We start from the raw sequence: 19,362 nt of genomic DNA, 5'->3' as shown, positions 1-19,362 counted from the left end.
ATCAACTGTACACTGCTGCATCCCTAGTGCCTAGATCAATGACTGGAAATTAGTAGATGTGCAATAAATATTATTTGGATAAAGAGTGAATAGAACACAAAGACAATATTTAATCTGTACGGTGCTATAAAGATATAAAGAATGAACAGAATCTAATAGATTATATCTGTGCATTCACCCATCCAAACATTCATCTTTCTATCACCCTGGTTGTATTTTCAGGCAAATGAAACCTCATCTTTGAATTCTGATCAGTGCCTTCTCTCCCACAGTGCACCCTGAATCTACCCACTGTCAGCTCCTGTTAATTTTACCACCTCTATCACTCTACAATTTTCTACCATTACAATGGCCACATCTCCAGCCCAGATCCTATTATCTCTTGCTTACTTTATGATAATTGCTTCCAAACCATTCCCTCTTGTCAGTGTAGCTGAACCTGTTGCGGAGACTTCTAGTTGCTTCTCTTAAGTCTCTTTTGTCTTCCGGGAACAGATCCCTCATTTTATTTAGTTTGGCAATATACTCTGTGAAATAACCCTAATTCTCCACTGCTTCTGCAGCCTAGGTGTAAGACAGGACTCAATTCTGGCTGAGGAGATATAAGTGGAATTTGTTGGGTGAGGTTTCTGGAAAACCTCTTTCAAAGAGTAGAAAGCTGGGACCAGGCTACTTTTTACCCTTTCCCCCACTCCTTTATTTTTGTTGCCTAGAATTTGGGAGTGATTGCTGGAGCTCTAGCAGCCATATGGAAATATGGAAGACTGAGGAGAGAAGGAGATAAAGAAACTATGTCCCTGAGGAGTTTGTGGAGCTGCCATACCAGCCCTGGATCGCCTATCTCCAGGCTTCTTGAATATAACAGTGAAATACACCTATTAATGTGTAAGCCATTGCAGTCAGGTCTCTGTAATTATCAGCTGAACACAATTCCTAACTGATACAGAACCCATGGCTTTCATGCTGTCAGCTTAAATGTGCTGATGCATATTTTGAGTGCAGCTATAGAAAACCCAATCCCGCAAGGTAGATAGGAGGCATGTCAGTAGCCTCATTTTACAGATCTTTATCCTACTAGGGTTCAGGATCCTACAGTTACTAGATGTCAGAGAAAGGACTAGAACCCAAGTCTCAGACGAAGCTGAGGGGTGACAAGGAACTATGGAACTATGGTGTGAGCTATGGGATTTGGAGATTTTATACTTGCACACATGCATGTGCATGCAACCACAAACACACACACGGACTCTCCTGTGGATATGTGTTGCTTTTGCCTGTCTCCGTACCATCTACCCTTTTCTGGTAACACAACCCTTCTCTTCTGGGACAGCTGGTCTTTCAACTGAAGTTGTTGATCATGTGCCTCTAGGTGGGCACATAATCCCAGCCATCTTGACAATGTGATTGGTACAGAAGTGGTCATGTAACCCAATCAGAGCCAAAGTTCTTTCTGAGACTGTCACTTATTCACTGTATGTGAACTTGGGCCCATGTGTATCTTGAAGGCTCTGTCTCCTTATACAAAAAATGATGGTAAGTCTATTACCTGCTCCACTTGGTGGGTCTAAGAATGAGCTAAAACAATTTAGTAAAGGGCCCCGGCATATGGTGGATATTCACTTACTATTAGCTGTTCATTAGATTTCTTTGGAAAGCTCTCAATTCCCAGGACACCATCAGTCTCTAGAATAGAAACTACTGTTACATAATATTAACAATTAAGCCCCCAAACCCCACTTCAATCTCCTTGTTTGCTCACTTGTTCCCCATCACACAAACAAGAGGTTTCTGTCTCTGAGTTTCAGAATAACCATTTCAACTGATTTAAGTGATGAAAAGACAAACCTTGGGGACAGTCCCCATCCTTTATCTGTCTCCAGAATGGCAAACACAATCAATGGGATTAAGAAAGTCTGCATTTCTTCTCAATCTGGCAATCTTAAAAACTACAGATATGTTCATTCCAATTTCAATCAAGAGTCCAGAAACCATGTGAAACACAAATGTTTGGATGTGGTCATGGTATTTATTCATAGTATATTTTCACAATGTATTAATAATGGAGAATAACACTTATTCATATATTGATATAACTTCCTGGAGCACTCTGGAGTTTGTTTGGCTTTGGGGAATACTGCCAGGTTTCTCCTAATCTCTTTGGTTTTTGGAAATGGGAGGGCTTCTCAAATCGAGTGTCTGACATGGGCCATGACCTTTCTTCAATCAGGTTGGAAGGGCAGAAAGACCATGGCTTTGGCACTTCCATTTTGGAAAGGAGAAAAAAACAGGACTTCCAAAGATGAATGGAATCCAAAGGTTAATGGGAGATGAGAAAGACTCAGGCATCTTGTACTCCACAGTTCATTTCTTCTCATAAGTGCCACCAATTACTGCAGCAGCCATGGACACTGGCAGGGTTTCAGGCTCATGGCTCAAAGGCGTCAAGTCACCAGCTAATGTTTTCATACAAAACTCAATCCTGATGACTAAGAATCCAGTTCTGAGTTTCTCCAGGTGTGCTGGGGTGTCGAAGGTCACCCCCACCCCGTGCATCCTCTGTCACAATTGTTAACATAGACACCATTTCAGAATATCTTGGCAAAACGCTGAGCGGCTCTCATTTGCTCAATGTCACTCTGTAATGAAGCTGCTTGCGGGACCCTCCATTTAACCACAGAGAGACCAAGGCACCATGAACTGAAGTAAAGTATTGATAAGAATAACAACAACAAGAACAAAGTCCAACTCTCTTCCCAAAAAGGCATGTCCAAAAACAAGGGTAAACAGTTGGTCTTATTTTTTCCAAGTGATTTTGTCCACTGGAAGTTGTCCTTTAGCTTCTCCCTTTTATTAAAAGCGTTTACATTTCTGAGTCTGATGATCACTTAAATACATACAACATTAGCACCAAGGCAGCGACTTTTTTCCCAGAGATCACATGAAACTGAATAGATATTTAACATAATTAATAGCTGGTACAATCTGTGACATCACTGAATTACTGATTGGCTAATGATACGTTCCTAGAAATGCCAAAAATATCCTCACACGATTCTTGTAGCACCTTGATGGCGGCTAGGTTGTTTTTTAAAAAAATTACAGTTTAAAAAAAGTAACAATAAAACATTTACAGATAGAAAGTAAACAATAGTGTACCGTGATAATGAAGGATCACTTTTGTCAAAGTACTACATATAATGTAGAGTACGTAAAATGCAGTGGTCTGACTGCAGGGGACAAAATAACGTGAAAGGCAGTCATAAAAGAATCATTTTACGTACAAAAATATTACATCACAATAAATAATTTCAAACATAAATATTAAACTTTACATCATAAGGATATTCCACATTTATATACACACACATATATACACGTGTATATATGTGTGTATATATGTATATATATGCATATGTACACACACACACAGGCATACAAGTCCTCACACACATACACGCTCACACACACACACCCAAATTTTAAGGTGGAGGTATTTCATCACTATCCTTCATCCATCCCATAACGGCTTCCTCTTCAGAGCACCTGAAAACAAATGAACCAACCAGGAAATATGTAAATCTTCTGTCTCAAAAGACATAAGTCAAGAGAAGGTAAACCATAAATTTTTACATATAGAACTTGAAAATAACACTTGCTATTTTCTCTGGATTTTAAAAATAACACTTGCTACAAGAAACATGGAAATTCCAGGGGTGTATAAAGAATAAAATAAAAACCATTAGCCTGTGATTCCCCCAACCTGAGATAATGTTCTTCAAATACTGCTGTATTTCCTTCTAGCCTTTTTTATACATACACGTAAATGTTATGTATCTGTGCTCACTCAAATGTTATTGTACATAAAATACATATAAAATTTACTTTATTGGATATAAAATATATAAAATACATATCAAATGGGAATCTCTAATGGATACCTGCTGACTCTGCCTGCCTCTCTCCCCTCTTTTCTGATAAACTCCTTCTGGTTCTTTGGCAACCATCCCTCTTCCAAATGAAGCTGTCAGTCAGTCACCCGACTCTAGGTGGGTATATGATCCCAGTCTCCTGGACATTGTGATTGGTTTGGAAATGGCCATGTGACAAATCAGAGCCAGAGTTCTTGTGCAGAATAGATGCCGGAGATGAGCATTTACTTGGAGCCATGAGCTGTAAAGATGATGTAAGCCTAGAACTGCCAGGGACCATGGTGTGGAGGAGATGATCTGCCTGAGAATGAAGCCACTTAAGAAGCAAGCATTGTTGATGGATGGAGAAAGAAAGAGTCCTGATGACTCTGAGCCTCTAGATCCAGCCATGCCTGAAGTTAGCCACTGCTTGGACATCTCAGTTACTTAAGACAGTAAGTTTCTTTTTCTTTTTCTTTCTCTCTTTTTTTTCCCCCCCGTGGCCTCCTGAAGTGGAAATAATCCTAATTTGAGATGATAAGGTTGAATATGGATTTTTAATTAAACATTGACACTGATACATAAGTGTCAACTAGGTATTCCTTTGCCAGGATCTTGAAGAGCCTAACAGGGTAATGGGATAATGCTGGAAGCTTGAGGGAAGTTGTAGGAGGGTTGCCTGAGTTGGCTGAGCCCTTGTACGTGAAAGGCACTGGGATGAGAAAAAGTGATCAGTTCAGTCCTCTGCCCAGCAGAGGGATCACTTGCTGGCACACTGTAGTTACACCAGGAATTGTCAAACTTTAACAGGCACGACTCTCCTGCGGATTTGTTAAAATGCAGATTCTGACTCTGTAGGTCTAGAATGAGGCCTGAGATTTTTGCATTCCTAGTAAGCTCCCACGCGATGCGGATCACGCTGGTCCTTGGATCACACTGTGAGTTACAACTGTGCGGAAGAGTACATTAACTGAGAGGCTCTGGGGTAGGACACTCCTGGGTTATTGCCAAGGGAATCCATCTGACCTTAAGCCAGCTACTTAATTGCTGTGGATCTCAGCTTCCATCTGTAAAACGAGGATAACGGCCCCAGATTGTGGCTTTGTTGTGAGGATTCACTGAAATAATGCCTGCCCGGCGCTCGGCATAGTGCCCAACACACACTCAGGGCTTAATGAACGTCATTTATATTACACTTGTAACACTCCTTGGCAGTATTTCTCAAAGGGTGATCTGTGAGCCACCTGCATCAGAATTCCCTGCATTAAAAATACAGGTTCTTGGATCCACCAGAGACTTAATGAAGCAGGACTTCTAGAGATGGAGCTCAGGGAGCAGCACATTTAATAAGCACTACAGAGGAATCTGGTACAGGACGTCTAGGGACGGCATGTCCAAGAATGGAGAACAGATGGCCTCAGGCACATGACAATAGATGAGCAAGAGAGACAAAGGTCAAATAGCACTGAGTCAGCTTCACCTGCCTGGGGGCCAATGACCCGCCCACATCTGCTAATCATTAGGCTACAGAAAGAATGAGACAGAGTCAGAGACAGACAGACACTTACCTTAACTATAAAACTCGAACCTCCAGGCCAGTGCCAGAGGATGGAGCACATTTTCCACAGTAACCACCGCATTTCCCTATGACTCGGGTACCATCCTGCAAAGAGATGCATCATCTTAGCCCACCTGCTTGGCTCATATGTTTCCAGGGCTTGCACTGGCTTTTAGGGAAATCATTCCTGTACACACAGTAGGTAACACTTCTGAACAGAAGCGGGGCCCAACATCCTCACCATGGTCTAAAGTAGGGGCTGATGAAGGATGGCCTGTGGGCCCCTGTTCTTGTATGGCCCACATCTTAGCAGATTACACTTCAGTTTTTCGGCCCTAGTGTTTTCTCATTCTCAAAGAGGATGAGAAAACACTAGGGCCGAAAAACTGAAGTGTAATTTACCTGTACTTCTTCTACACAGACCACTCATGGAGACTAATTCCTTAGTCCCTTCACACTCAGCATGGTCTTCTCAAATAAACAACTGAAAAGTCTCAGTAAAATCTATCTACTAATCAAGAACCAAAGGAAACCACTCAAAAGAACTGCTTTGCTTTTTTTTTTAAATAAATTTATTTTTATTTATTTATTTTTGGCTGTGTTGGGTCTTCGTTGCTGCGCGTGGGCTTTCTCTAGTTGCGGCGAGCTGGGGCTACTCTTCGCTGCGGTGCGCGAGCTTCTCACTGCGGTGGCTTCTCTTGTGGCGGAGCACGGGCTCTAGGCCCATGGGCTTTAGTAGTTGTGGCACGCGGCTTCAGTAGTTGTGGCTCATGGGCTCTAGAGCGCAGGCTCAGTAGTTGTGGCGCACGGGCTTAGTTGCTCAGTGGCATGTGGGATCTTCCCAGACCAGGGCTCGAACCCACGTCCCCTGGGCAGGTGGATTCTTAACCACTGTGCCACCAGGGAAGTTCTTTGCTTTTTAACTGATTTTTTTTAAAATAAATTTATTTATTTATTTATATTTATTTTTGGCTGTGTTGGGTCTTCGTTTCTGTGTGAGGGCTTTCTCCAGTTGCAGCGAGCGGGGGCCACTCTTCATCGCGGTGCGCGGGCCTCTCACTATCGCGGCCTCTCTTGTTGCGGAGCACAGGCTCCAGACGCGCAGGCTCAGTAAGTTGTGGCTCACGGGCTTAGTCGCTCCGCAGAATGTGGGCTCTTCCCAGACCAGGGTTCGAACCCCTGTCCCCTACATTAGCAGGCAGATTCTTAACCACTGTGCCACCAGGGAAGCCCTTAACTGATTATTGATGTAGCTCCCAATGTTAAGAACAGCATTTATACTTTATGGTTAAGAAGCAAACCGAGAATACTATTTCTTGATATGTGGAAATGATATAACATTCAAATTTCAGGGTCCATAAATAAAGTTTTATTGGAACACATTCACGTCCATTCATTTCCCTCATGTCTGTGGCTGCTTTCACGTTACAACAGCAGGGGTGAGTGGTCAAGATGGCCCTTGCAGCCTCACACTGCTACTCTGCACACACGTCACAGTGACACAGTGTAACATGATAGTGTTTTGAGTGCCATGAGTGTTGCTATATCATAACATTTTCTTTCGTTTCTTTTATTACCAGTATATGTCAAAACAAGAAGACAAAAGTAGACTTTACTATTACACGTTATTTTTTTAAGATTTTTTTTTTTTTAATGTGGACCATTTTTTAAAGTCTTTATTGAATTTGTTACAACATTGCTTCTGTTTTATGTTTTGGTTTTTTTGGCCATGAGGCATATGGGTTCTTACCTCCCCAACCAGGGATCGAACCCGCACCGCCTGCATTGGAAGGTGAAGTCTTAACCACCGGACTGCCAGGGAAGTCCTGACTATTGCACTTTTAAGGTACAGTAGCATGTGGCTTATTCTGTTGTCACATTTAGATGGCAAAGCATTGTGTTCATCATGCAACGACACTGCAGCTGTGCTAAAAGAATACAATATACCAACATCACCACATTCAGCATGTGTCACAACATTCCCAACTCACAGGAGAGCAACGGTCAAGAATTTAGAAAACTTAGAACAGAATATCTCACCATAGTGTAATTCTTCACAAAAATAGAAAATCAAAATGAGCAAGAATAAAAGATGAAAATGTGTAAGTTTCCAAATGGCTCATTTGTTAGCAAAACAAATGTTTTCTTGTTTAATTGTAATTGCTGAAGAAATGTGTCCAGATAAAATTAACTTGTTGAAGACTGTTATCCTTTTGGTAAGACCAGTTGCTGAACAATTTAATGACATTTGGGAGCTGCATCAATAATCAATTAAAAAACAAAGCAAATAATCGGAGTGGTTTCCTTTGGCTTTTGGTGAGTAGATAGATTTTACTGATACTCTTCAGTTGTTTATTTGAGGAGACCATGCTGAGTTTGAAGTGATCAAAGAATTAGTCTCCATGAATGGTCTGTGTGGAAGTATTTCAAAGAGATTAAGAAAACACTAGCGCAGAAAAACTCAAGTGTAATCTGCTAAGATGCGTTCACAACTAATAATGGTAAGAAATATGTGCGGAGCGGGAAAAGCTTTAGTTGGACTGATTTACAAAGCTTGTGAAAATGTAAGATGTTTAAAGACTGTGATTATTCATTGTGGAAAATACATGAACCTACCTGGTGTTACATAACCGGTGGTGTTAATAATGAACTTCTTTTTCTATCATAAACTTAACCTTCATCAATTTTGGAAATTTGGGGTCAGGACCAGAAGCTGAATACCCTGACTTATCCTAACACACAGCAGATTGACGACTCAGCAGTGGTAAAGTTTTATTGTGAATTTTGAGCTCAGGGCTGGGATTAAAATTTTTCTGAACAAGAAGAACTGTTCTCAATCACTGTCAGTGAACACTTAATGGCTTTGGACATTATCTTTTGCTACTGACTTGATAATGTTTCCTAATGAGTGGGAGCTAAAATTACAAGGCAAAAACTGCACTTATAGGCAAAAGTTATACTATGGTAAAGTCATTTCAATAACTAACATTGTTTGAATCATAAATCATGTTAAGGCAGGTTGCACACTTCCCACTCCGTCAAATGTTACAACAAGAAGCTTTATCGCTATTCCACGTACATTTGTAGTGGATATATTTTCTGAGCGTGAAATACAGTTCCAGTGGTATTTTTTGGACTTGGACGTAAGCGCAAAGGAAATTTTCATATTTCAAAATCCATCTAATGAGGTAATTGAGGAGCTTCCATCTCACCTCCAATTACAAGTGATTCATCTGTAATGTAATGACACGCTGAAAGGCAAATATCAAGTGAAAAATCTAATAGAATTCTACTAACGCCTGCCAAGGCATGAATATGGTCAATTAAAATGATATGGTTGTGGACAATATTAGTATTTGGCAATACCTATCCCTGCAAAATGACATTTATAAAGATGAAGTATAGAAAATCTCACTTCAGATCAGCATTAACAAATAAACATTTAGAATCAATTTTGATAGCAGAGAACACTGGATTAAGCAAAATGTTGTCCTCTCTCAATATTTCATTCTTTTCCTTGGTAGATCTGGATAACAAAAATTTATACTCAATTATTATTACACTTTGAATTTAATCACTAAAATTTTTATGTGAATTTGTTTTTGCTCTTGTCATATAAATACGTATATAGATAGTATCAACGATTTTTACCTCTTGGCTGGCAAAGTCTAAAATATTTACTAGCTGGTCCTTTACAGAAAAAGTTTGCTGAACCCTGGTCTCCAGCCTTGTACGGACTGACCCTGCCTGCCTGTCTGGATTTGTCTTGTCCCATCTTTTCTCTCTACTCCCCCTCCTCTGCATTTTTTTGGGTTGTTCTTCTAACATGCCTCTTATAACACAGGGCCTTTGCATATGCTACTCCTCTCGCTGGAACTCTCTTCCCTCTCCCTCTCTGTGTGCACTGGACCACCCAACTTTTGCCCAGTAAATTCTTCAGAACCCAGCCCAGAGGCCACTTCCCCTGAGAAACCTTTCTGACGCAGTTACCTGCTGCACAGCACCCTATAACATGGGGTAGTTCTCTCTTTATTAATGTCTTCCCCCTAGAATGTAAGCCCCATGATGGCAAGGCCAGTGCCTTGTTAAAATCCGAGGGTTTCCAGAAGCTAGCTGTGTGTGGCTCACAGTGGTCTTAATACACATCTGGCGAATGAGTGAAAGAAAAAGGCTCAACAAGTACACTCTTCTTGGTGAACTGCGATTCAGATGGCCCTGCTAATCAGTCGCCTCAATGCTTCCCCACGCTATGAAAAGCTCCTTGTTTACCTGTGGCACCGTATCCCAGTTTGTAAATCACCATGTCATATGAGCCACCCCCTACCCCTGACCGCTGAACAAGGTTTGGCATCTAAGGTGTTTTACGTTTTCCTCTACGGGGACTAACGCTGGTGTGAACCATACTTGTGCATGCATTTCAGGATATCTTTGGGCTGTATTTGATTCATATGGTCAAACTATGAAAGTCTCTTGAAAACAATGGATACTCTCACTTAAAAAAAAGAAAAAGAAAAGGAAAAAGGAAAAACTTCCCAATTTTGCAAAAAAAAAAAACAAACAGAAAAAATAGTTCTACTCTTTTAAAAATTTGCATGTTTTTGATTATGAGTGAGGTTAAGTTGGGAGATGGATTTCGATCACCCTACCTGGTCTTGGTTTTAGGGACCCCTGTTAGTTTTGGAGCTAGTCTGACACTACCAACTAGATTTGATGCCAGACCAACTGGTTTTCTAGCCAGGAACTTTTTCTCTAAGCTGAAGTATAGGTCTGGTGGCCCTAAGGATGCTGACATAGTAGGAATGTCTTTTGTCTCATCAAAGCTTATTTTTTACCCAAACTCTTCCTGCCCTGGCAGCAGAGATCAGATTGCCTCAGGATTGTATCATGTCTTTAATAACCTCTTTACACCTCAGTTTCCTGGTGCATCTGTAAAATGGGGATAATATGAGTCTCCCCTTATAGGTTTGCTGCAAATGAAAGGAAGCATACAAAGTGCTCAGCATAGGAGCTGGCCTAATGTAGTACTCTATGAGTGTTAGCGATCATTGTCATAAAGGTGCTTCTTATGTGTGGCTTTCCATCATAGCCTGTTCTCATGGAGATGAGGAACAGTCTGAGTAATTACAAAATCGCTGATACTAATCTGCAATGTTCATGTTATTGCATTAACTAGGACTCAATCTGATTTAGGTAAAGGCTGAACTAAAACTTATTTCTATTACAGAATGAAAAAAATATACTGAGAAAATGAATAGCATAAACATGATTGCCATGGAAACAGTGCCTACTTCAGAGAAAAAAGGTATGTTTTCCAGCACTTTTGAAGCACCCGCTCGCATACAATGAAACACTAATTGGAAATCATTTTTATTTCTTCATTAAAGCGAGCCCTCTAAAAATCTCTTTCCAATAAATATTTTGTTAGTAGAGTTTGAGCTATTACATATAATTAAAATGAACGACCTCTGTTCCATTAAGAACAGTTTATAGGGCTTCCCCGGTGGCACAGTGGCTAAGAATCTGCCTGCCAGTGCAGGGGACACGGGTTCGAGCCCTGGCCCGGGAAGATCCCACATGCCGCGGAGCAACTAAGCCTGTGCACCACAACTACTGAGCCTGCGCTCTAGAGTCCGCGAGCCAGAACTACTGAGCCCGCGTGCCACAGCTACTGAAGCCTGCACGCCTAGAGTCCGTGCTCCACAACAAGACAAGCCACCGCAATGAGAAGCCCGTGCACCGCAACAAAGAGTAGCCCCTGCTCACTGCAACTAGAGAAAAGCCCACACGCAGCAACAAAGACCCAACACAGCCAAAAATAAATAAATAAAATAAATAAATTTATTAAAAAGAAAGAATAGTTTATAGTTCATACTTTTCACTCATTTCTCTGTTTTTTGCAGTCAATATGACCAAGGTAGGTTGACTCATGTAATTTAGCAAAGCCAACACATCTTTGATTGAAGTGTGCTTATTTGCATTTCTTTGCAGTATGCTGGGGATGAAACTGCCCATAAAACACAGTATTTGGTTGTTTTTTTTTCCGACTGTAGTCCTAATCACACTTATATATATGAATATATGTATAAACATCTAACTTCTATGGGTTCGTACAGAATAAAATGTACACATATATAAAAGGTAGTTTCACTCTACTTCTCTGTAATATGATTTTCATACTTGGTGGAAAATTGGATTTTCACAGATGAATTGTGGGTTAGGAGGCAGCTTATGGTAGATACGTGAGGACTGATTCTATGCTTGCTATGTGCGTGCACACACACAGGTATTTATCACGTGACCTTAACTCCACTGGTTGTAAATGAACTAAAAGATTAAAAGATAGGAACTGAGTCCATCTCCCCCATGGTAATGAAACTTTCATTAATTTTTAATTTCAAAGCAATTCTTCCATTTACAGCTCTTCCCCTAGAATAAGGAATGACCGTTGGGCCCCAAGGCCAGGTACCTCAGAAACACAGGCCCCCAGCTCCCTGTGGACCCTGCCCATCCCCCAGGTACACGAAGCAGCACAGAGACCTGAGGGCACCTCTCCCATCCTGCCCTTCACTGTGCCTGGCTCTGAAGGCCATCACGGAACCTCCTCCTGGAGAGAAGGCCAGACAACAGCTCTGAGAAGGGGCATCTTTCTGGGGGTGGGGGGAATCGTCCCGATGGGGGCTGAGGACCCTTTCACATCCTGAGCACATTCATGAGTTGAGGTTGCACAGAGTATCACCGGCAAAGGAGCTCAGAACGCCAACCTTTTCTCTCCAATCTCACAACCGGGCCAAGCCCCCCTTTCTGTCTGGCTGCCCATCACACACAAGCAGAGTAGAAACTTGGTATCCCTAAGCCAAGCCGGTACAGCTGAAGCATCTGTCTAGCGGTCCATCCCTGGGTCCAGGGGGCGTCCCACATGCCTTACTCCCAGGTGGGGTGGGGCCCACATGGACAAAATCCATGCGGTGCAGTGGGGGCCAGCCAGGTCCAGGCTTAGCCTCTGCTCGGGCTGCAGTCCCCTGTCCTTCCACTGCTAGCAAGCCTGCTTCCTTCATCACCTTGACCAATTCTGCAACCTTACGGCAAGCCTCAGGCCTATGAAAATGTTGTAACGTTAACAGCTAATACTTACTGTGCCCCTGCTGCCTGCCCAGTGACACGCAAACAGCTTTATCTCCCTATTTCATTTATGCTCCGCAAGAACCCAACTGGGTAAGGACCACCAGGATCCCCATTTTATGCGTGAAGAAACTGAGACCCCTGAGAAGTTAAATAACTTGCCCAAGATGGCAAGGCTAGGGCTTCCCTGGTGGCGCAGTGGTTGGGAGTCTGCCTGCCAGTGCAGGGGACGCGGGTTCGAGCCCTGGTCTGGGAAGATCCCACATGCCGCGGAGCAACTGGGCCCGTGAGCCACAACTACTGAGCCTGCGCGTCTGGAGCCTGTGCTCCGCAACACGAGAGGCCGCAATAGTGAGAGGCCTGCACACCGCAATGAAGAGTGGTCCCCGCTCGCCGCAACTGGAGAAAGCCCTCGCACAGAAACGAAGACCCAACACAGCCATAAATAAATAAATAAATAAAAATTAAAAAAAGAAAAGATGGCAAGGCTAGTAACAGCACGTCCAGCGATCTGACTTAAGGGTCTGGGGGCTTAACCTCTATACTCTGCAGCCTCTGTAGGCTTTCATTTCAGTACCCTCCCAAGAATCTAATGAGAAAGCTGGAGGAATGGGATTGAATGCATATAAATTGCCCAATACATAGGGGCTATTTCAATAACAAAAATAATTATTCTTATGAGTTAAAAAAAAAAAGAATTCTTCCCACCACACACAGGCAGCCAAGAATGAACCTTGACACTGAGACTTGTTTTTACCAGGTCTGTTCCTGCTGGTGAGACCATGTTCCTGCCCTCCATGTGGTTCTAGTAATTCAGTTTTACCCTGAATGACTAGAGTTTTCCTTTAGTTTCGCTTGGGGAAAACATTTTATCGCCAAGCAGGTTTGGAAAATGGAGGGTTTCATTGTGTTTTTCTCTCTGTAGCTCCCAGCAGAAAAGTGAAGGAAAGTGAGAGTGATGATGTGAGGGGTGAATCAAAGCAGGGCTATTTGGAGAAGAGGTTAGGACTGGCCAGGATCTGCGTGCCGTAGAGGAGACCAGCCTCGGTCCCTCAGAAGCAAGACGGTGCTAAGTCATGATGGGAGCAGGACATTACACAGCTTTCCAGAGTGTGTTCCATGGACCACTGGTAATTCGGGGAAATTAAAAGGTATAACTTTGAAAAGAAGGCTCTGTGGTTGGTTTAACTTAGGTCAGTGATTCCTGAAATGTGATCCCAGACCAGGCCATCAGCATTGCCTGGGAAACGGTTGGAAGTGTACATTTCAGGCCTCTGCCCAGGCTGGCTGTGTTTTAGCAAGTCCTGGCCCAAGTTTGAGAACGAATGATTTAGGGAAATGCTGGCTTGAATAAAACCACACAGGTTTCCCTCCTGTACACTTTATTCCAACCTACAATACACACATGCTTACTGCGACTCTTCAAGAAGGAAATAAAATACACAATTTTTCCAAGTGTCTTTGCCTGCGGGAGTCTATTTTCATGGAGTATCCCTAGGGGATGTTGCTCTGTGGACCGCGTAGCAGGTCAGGCACACAAAGCATCATATCTAGGGGCTGCTAGGAGCTAGAGATTGCTCAGTTCTGGCTCCTGGGGATTCATAAGGAGTGCTCGACAGACCCTTGAGATTAATTTTGAGCTCAGGCTCTCTGAGTTGTCATGGAACACCAAGATTTAAAAAAAAAAAAGTGCTGACAGGCAATTGTGAAACCAATTCCCTTCAGCACAGGCGTAATCCCCCAAAAGCTGGGGAAACAGCCAGCCCATCTTGGCAGGGCAGTAATCTCTGCCTCCACAAGGTGGCGCTCCCGGCTATAATTATATTGTTAGGTTCTGGAGGAAAACTGCAGTAATGACACTAACAAACAGAATTGAAACTTAGATTACAGTTTACACAGATGGCTTTCTATATAATCATGCTTTAAGTCTGACCACGTTTTGGTCAATTAATTTTTTTTGTTTGTTTCTCTCAGTCACTGAAACATAATATATAGTAGGAGCAAGGAAGAACGTTAAGTTCAGGACACAGTGTAAAGCACACATTCTAAAGCACGTGTGTTGTCTCTCAGCTCTCTTTATCCCTTTCAGTACAAGAAAAAAATTTTAATGATTAGTTTATAAGCAATCGATATGGTCATTTAGTTAATCAGATTTGAAGGAGCTGATTGGCTTAGATAGAAAAAAGAGTGAGTGAGAGAGATTTGTTTGTTTGTTTGTTTTCCCCCAAAGACACAAATTTAACTCTGGAAGCTAAAAAAAGGGATCAGGAACCTCTGAGATTTTCCCAGGACGTCATAATTGATGTTCCTTCCCTTCCTTGGTGGAAGCAGCTTGATCGAGCTGTTTCCTTATGTTCCGATTTTGATAGGGTTTAGCAAATAAAAATACCAGACACCCAGTCAGATGTGAATTTCAGATAAACAACACATACTGTGTTTTTAGAATAAGTCTGTCCCATGCAATGTTTCAGACATGATTACAGTAAAAAAAAAAAAAATCTTGCTTGTTTATGTGAAATTCAGATTTAATGGGGCATCCTATACTTTGTCTGGCAACCTCACCTTGGAATAACACCACACTTTCCAGTCCTCTTCTTTTTCCTCCCTTACTCACTATCCTGAGACGGGGAGGCAGAGGTCACAGCTGAGGCAGGACTGGGGCCACAGGCCACACCCCGTAAGTTTCACATTTGCCTGCAGGTCAGGCTCCTGCCCCACATCATGGCAACTTCTAGGCTGGAAAGGGCAGTGCTTTCTGCCCCCCGCTTATGCATTAGAGTCACCTGGGGAATTTCAAATTCCCCAGAGATTCTCCTTCAGTGAATCTGGGTAGGGCCCGGGCACATGCATTTTAAACCTTCCCAAGTGACTCTAACATACACCCACGCTGAGAAACGGTACGCAGATCAGAGTGTCGCAAGCTGTACTGTGCTCAAGAACCATCTGGGGCCTTGTTCAGCTGCAGGTCCTGCTCAGAAGCTCTGGGGCCCCAGAAACTGCATTGTCAACAAGCTCCCAGGCAATGTGGGTGCTCTGGGGGGCATCGATCCCACCTTCAGCAGCAAGATTTTAGAGCCTGAAAAGCTGACTTGGAGAGCCTGTGTTTCTCTTAATTCTCCAGAAACCCTCCTCATGAATTACCCCTTCTTCCAGCCCCGTTTGTATTTCAATTCTTCTGAAACAGACTGACATCACTTTGCCTAAGCTCACATAGGTGAATTGCATGTTGGCTAATTAATTGCAAGGTGTCTGGGCCACGCACTCCGTTAGAGGCTGCTGGCTACTTTCAGCTTCCTGGTTAGGCATCCTCCTAATTGCTCCAAATGGTTCACAGGTTCACATCTCCAGGAGGAATTCACCAGAAGGGAAGCAAGACTCTCTGCTCCACGCACCTGTACACGCTTCAACCTTTGATTTATGTCCTAAATTTTCTTGCTGACACTTCGTAAAATGGTTTGAGGAAGTGGGAAAGCACACCCCTTACTTTTAGCACCACCGCCTCAGAGGGAGGGAGGAAGAGAAAACAAAACCCATCCCCCAACCCATCGGTAACCTTACCGGCGACTTCTTAATGTCAGAGACGGCATAATTCCCTTGGGAGATCCATCTGGCTGATTCAGTCAGAGACAGGCCGGTTCCGTAAAGGTTGATACTGAAACGACCCTGGAATAAATGGCCAACGAAAAAGATTTTTAGTCCACGTGACGTCCTGAGCAAAGGCCACACAATAAAAGGGAACTTGGAGAAAGATATTAATTAATTATGATAGCTACTAATGATTGAGGGTTCTTTTTTTGGGGGGGAGGGGGGAGTTGTGAACCCGGCACTTTACATGCATCATCTCATCCATCCTCGCAAGAGCTCTCTGAAGGGGATTTTCGTTACAGAGGGGGACAGCGAGGCCCGGCGCAGGTGATTAACTTCTCCAGGAGACACTGAGAACCCAACTCACATTTTCCTGACTTCAAAGTCCTCGCTCTCAACTACCGCTATTCTGCGTCCCTAACTCAGCAATCCTGATGTTGCTCACAATTATCAGATTCCTTCAGGAACAAAATGCCACAGTGTAATTTTTCTAACAAGATCTCGCTGCCAAAGCTTCCTTGGGCTTCAGCTCCCCGCGGCGCTGAGCACGCCGCATCCTAAGCACAGTGGGGCGGGACTTCAAAGCAGAGGCGCGTTCTCTGGAGCTGCCAGCAGAGGGCGCGCGCGGCCCGCTCTGGACCGCAGAGGACCCGCCACCGCTACCAGGCCCAGGGAACCTAGACCTCCCAGCCCCGCTCTGGGATTCCTTTCCAAACGTGGCCTCGGGCGTTTCCATTTTTATTTCCAAGGAGACGCTGCAGCAGAGAATCTCTCTTGCTTTCTCCATTTGTCTCTGTGTCTTTCTCTCTTGCAAAAATGACTCCACAAAGGCATCTAAAATAGATTCTTGAGGTTTCCTACTCCACCATGAACAGTTTCAGAGTTAAAAATGTTCTTTCTCCACAGACGTGGGTGAAGGCTTCCTCTCTGAGCCTTACCATCCGGTTCTTTGCCAAAACGGTCTTTAATAAATCAAGGAGAGCAGCAAGGTGGAGACTCACATCCAATCAGACCTAAGCGTAAATTCAGCTTTTTCACCTGAACAGATTATTACCCTGTAAGAACCTCAGTCTGTCCATCTGTAAAATGGAAGGTAATAGGAGCGCCTCCCACAGAGTAGTGTAGTGAGGGACTAAATGAAATTAGCCGTGGAGTGAATGCCTGGTACCTTGTAGATACTCAAAAATACTGATACCAGTCCTGCATTTTCTAATTGTTTTGTGTTAGTTTTTTCTCTCTAATATAACAGTAAGCTTATTGAGGGGAGGGACTTGGTATTGCTTTATTTATACCAGTTATGGTTTGTAACATGTGACTAGGCACTTGATATTTAGAGTCTTAAGTTAAGTATTACATCCTAGCTCTTCCACGAAGACTTCCAGGATTAGGTGCAACTTGGAGGTTTCCTCTCCATGTCGGTTCCATAAATACTTGCTAAACAGAGTTTATGAACTCTTTAGGAGCCTTAAATTCCACATCTGTACCCTGGGGACAAACAGGATTCCTATTCACAGAGGTGATGGGAGGATTTAGTTTGGTCTAAATCAGTGGATCTTATCAGAGGACAATTTTGCTCCCAGGAGAAATCTGGCAGTCTCTGGAGACATTTTTGGTTGTCACGTCACAGCTAGTGGGTGTGTGTGTGTGTGTGTGTGCCACTAGCAGCTGGTGCAGACAGGCCCAGAGATATTGCTAAATATCCTACAATGCACAGCATGATCTCCCACAACAGAGAATTATCCAGCCCCAAACATCAATCTTGCTGTGGTCTGGGGGATGAAATTATCCTAGAATCCTGATTCTTCTACCTTTAGTGTGACCTCAGGCAAGTGGCTTACCTCTCCTAAGCCCATCTGTAAAATGGGTTAATAAGACATAATCTGTGAATAAGAGTAGAAGGTATAACATACCTAGCTTATTACCTGGCAGAGAGTAGGTGATATTTAAAAAATATTTTTGGAACTTGTTTTATGACAGTACTACACAGATGTTAGTGGTTGTTATGTTGAGTGGCTTCAGTACGCAGGTATCCATGACCGTGGCTACACCGCAGGCTCAGCCTCCTTGCCCAGCCTCCTCAGACACAGGCTTCTACATGCTTTGTTAGCCCACCTGGCCATGTTCTTATCTTACTATCATTCCTGCCCTGAGGGCGTCCACACCAATCACAAATGCCCAGACCTCCTTGTTGCCAAGGATGCCCTCATCTCTCCTTCCCTATCCTGTTTCCCACAAAGACTGCCTGTTCTGCCTGCATCGAAGAAGGTAGACTTGATCTGCTTTGACGTCAAAGTCCTTAGAAGGTCCAGGCTTCTAGCCTGAGGATGCCCCTGGCTGATCTGGGTGTCCAGTGACTGAGCACGTAGCCGAGCAGACTACTTGCTAGCTAGATCTGCTCTTTCAGAGCGAGTGATAAGCAAGAGTTTTTGTCCTTATTCTCTTCCTGGCCTTTTCAGGTTCAGGGATTTGCATTTTCAGCCAGCGTCCTAGTTGATAATTAGCACTCTAAAAGTTGAGTGTCACCAGAGGAGTCAAGACCTACCGTCCTTTCTAGCTCCAGTCTGGGATATCTCTACCCCTAAAGGTCTTATCCTCAGGGTCTAAAGGGCATGAGAGTTTTAGCTACTATCTCTGTTGCTGATTTAAAAGAGTAAAGGTAATTAAGACATGCATACACTAGATGATCCAGGAAAGTTAGCGAAAGATGTATAATACCTCTGACAAACGGAGGTTTTGTTCTCTGTTGGACAAGGGTGAATGCTGCAAAAGTCTTGTCTGGAAACAGGATCAGCCAGGCGTGTCTACCACCATGGATTTGAACTCAGACACACTTGGGATCAAATCCGGCCTCTACTGAGCACTCGTGTGGGTTTGCGTAAGTTACCCGATCTCTCTACACCTCAGTTTCCTCATCTGTCAAAAGGGGGCAATCTCATAGGATGCTGTGGATGATTAAATGCTACGCTGATTTACCAATGCTGAGCACAGTGTCTCAAGTGTAGTAAACGCTCAATAAACGCTATTAACACCAGCATCAGTAATGATAATGCTGCATCCACCGTGATCAGGATAACAAAATACACTCTGGCTGCATCTTGAGTTGACAGCTCTTGGGGACCTCCCCCAAGCAACAGCAATGGATGCGGAGGAAGAAGAAGCAGATTGTCAAACACGGCATCCCTCTGCTTTCAT

At 43.3% G+C, this 19,362-nt stretch overlaps 1 protein-coding gene across 1 annotated transcript in view; it reads right to left on the bottom strand.

Annotated features, from left to right (window-relative positions):
- Positions 1-2,027: 2,027 nt before the first annotated feature.
- The window catches only part of ADAMTS9 (ADAM metallopeptidase with thrombospondin type 1 motif 9), a 170,017-nt gene continuing 152,682 nt past the window's right edge, over positions 2,028-19,362 (bottom strand). The window contains exons 38-40 of the mRNA XM_007192397.2: positions 16,144-16,248; positions 5,477-5,571; positions 2,028-3,543 (exon numbers count right to left, since the gene is read on the bottom strand). Of these exons, the coding sequence (XP_007192459.2) occupies positions 5,482-5,571; positions 16,144-16,248 (195 nt within the window). The 3' untranslated portion in view covers positions 2,028-3,543; positions 5,477-5,481. The remainder of the gene's footprint in view (positions 3,544-5,476; positions 5,572-16,143; positions 16,249-19,362) is intronic.

The sequence above is a fragment of the Balaenoptera acutorostrata genome, chromosome 10 (genome assembly GCF_949987535.1).
Source record: "Balaenoptera acutorostrata chromosome 10, mBalAcu1.1, whole genome shotgun sequence".
Taxonomy (NCBI): Eukaryota; Metazoa; Chordata; class Mammalia; order Artiodactyla; family Balaenopteridae; genus Balaenoptera; species Balaenoptera acutorostrata.
Note: the sequence above shows the minus strand (reverse complement) of the source record. Positions and strands in the feature narration are given on the sequence as shown.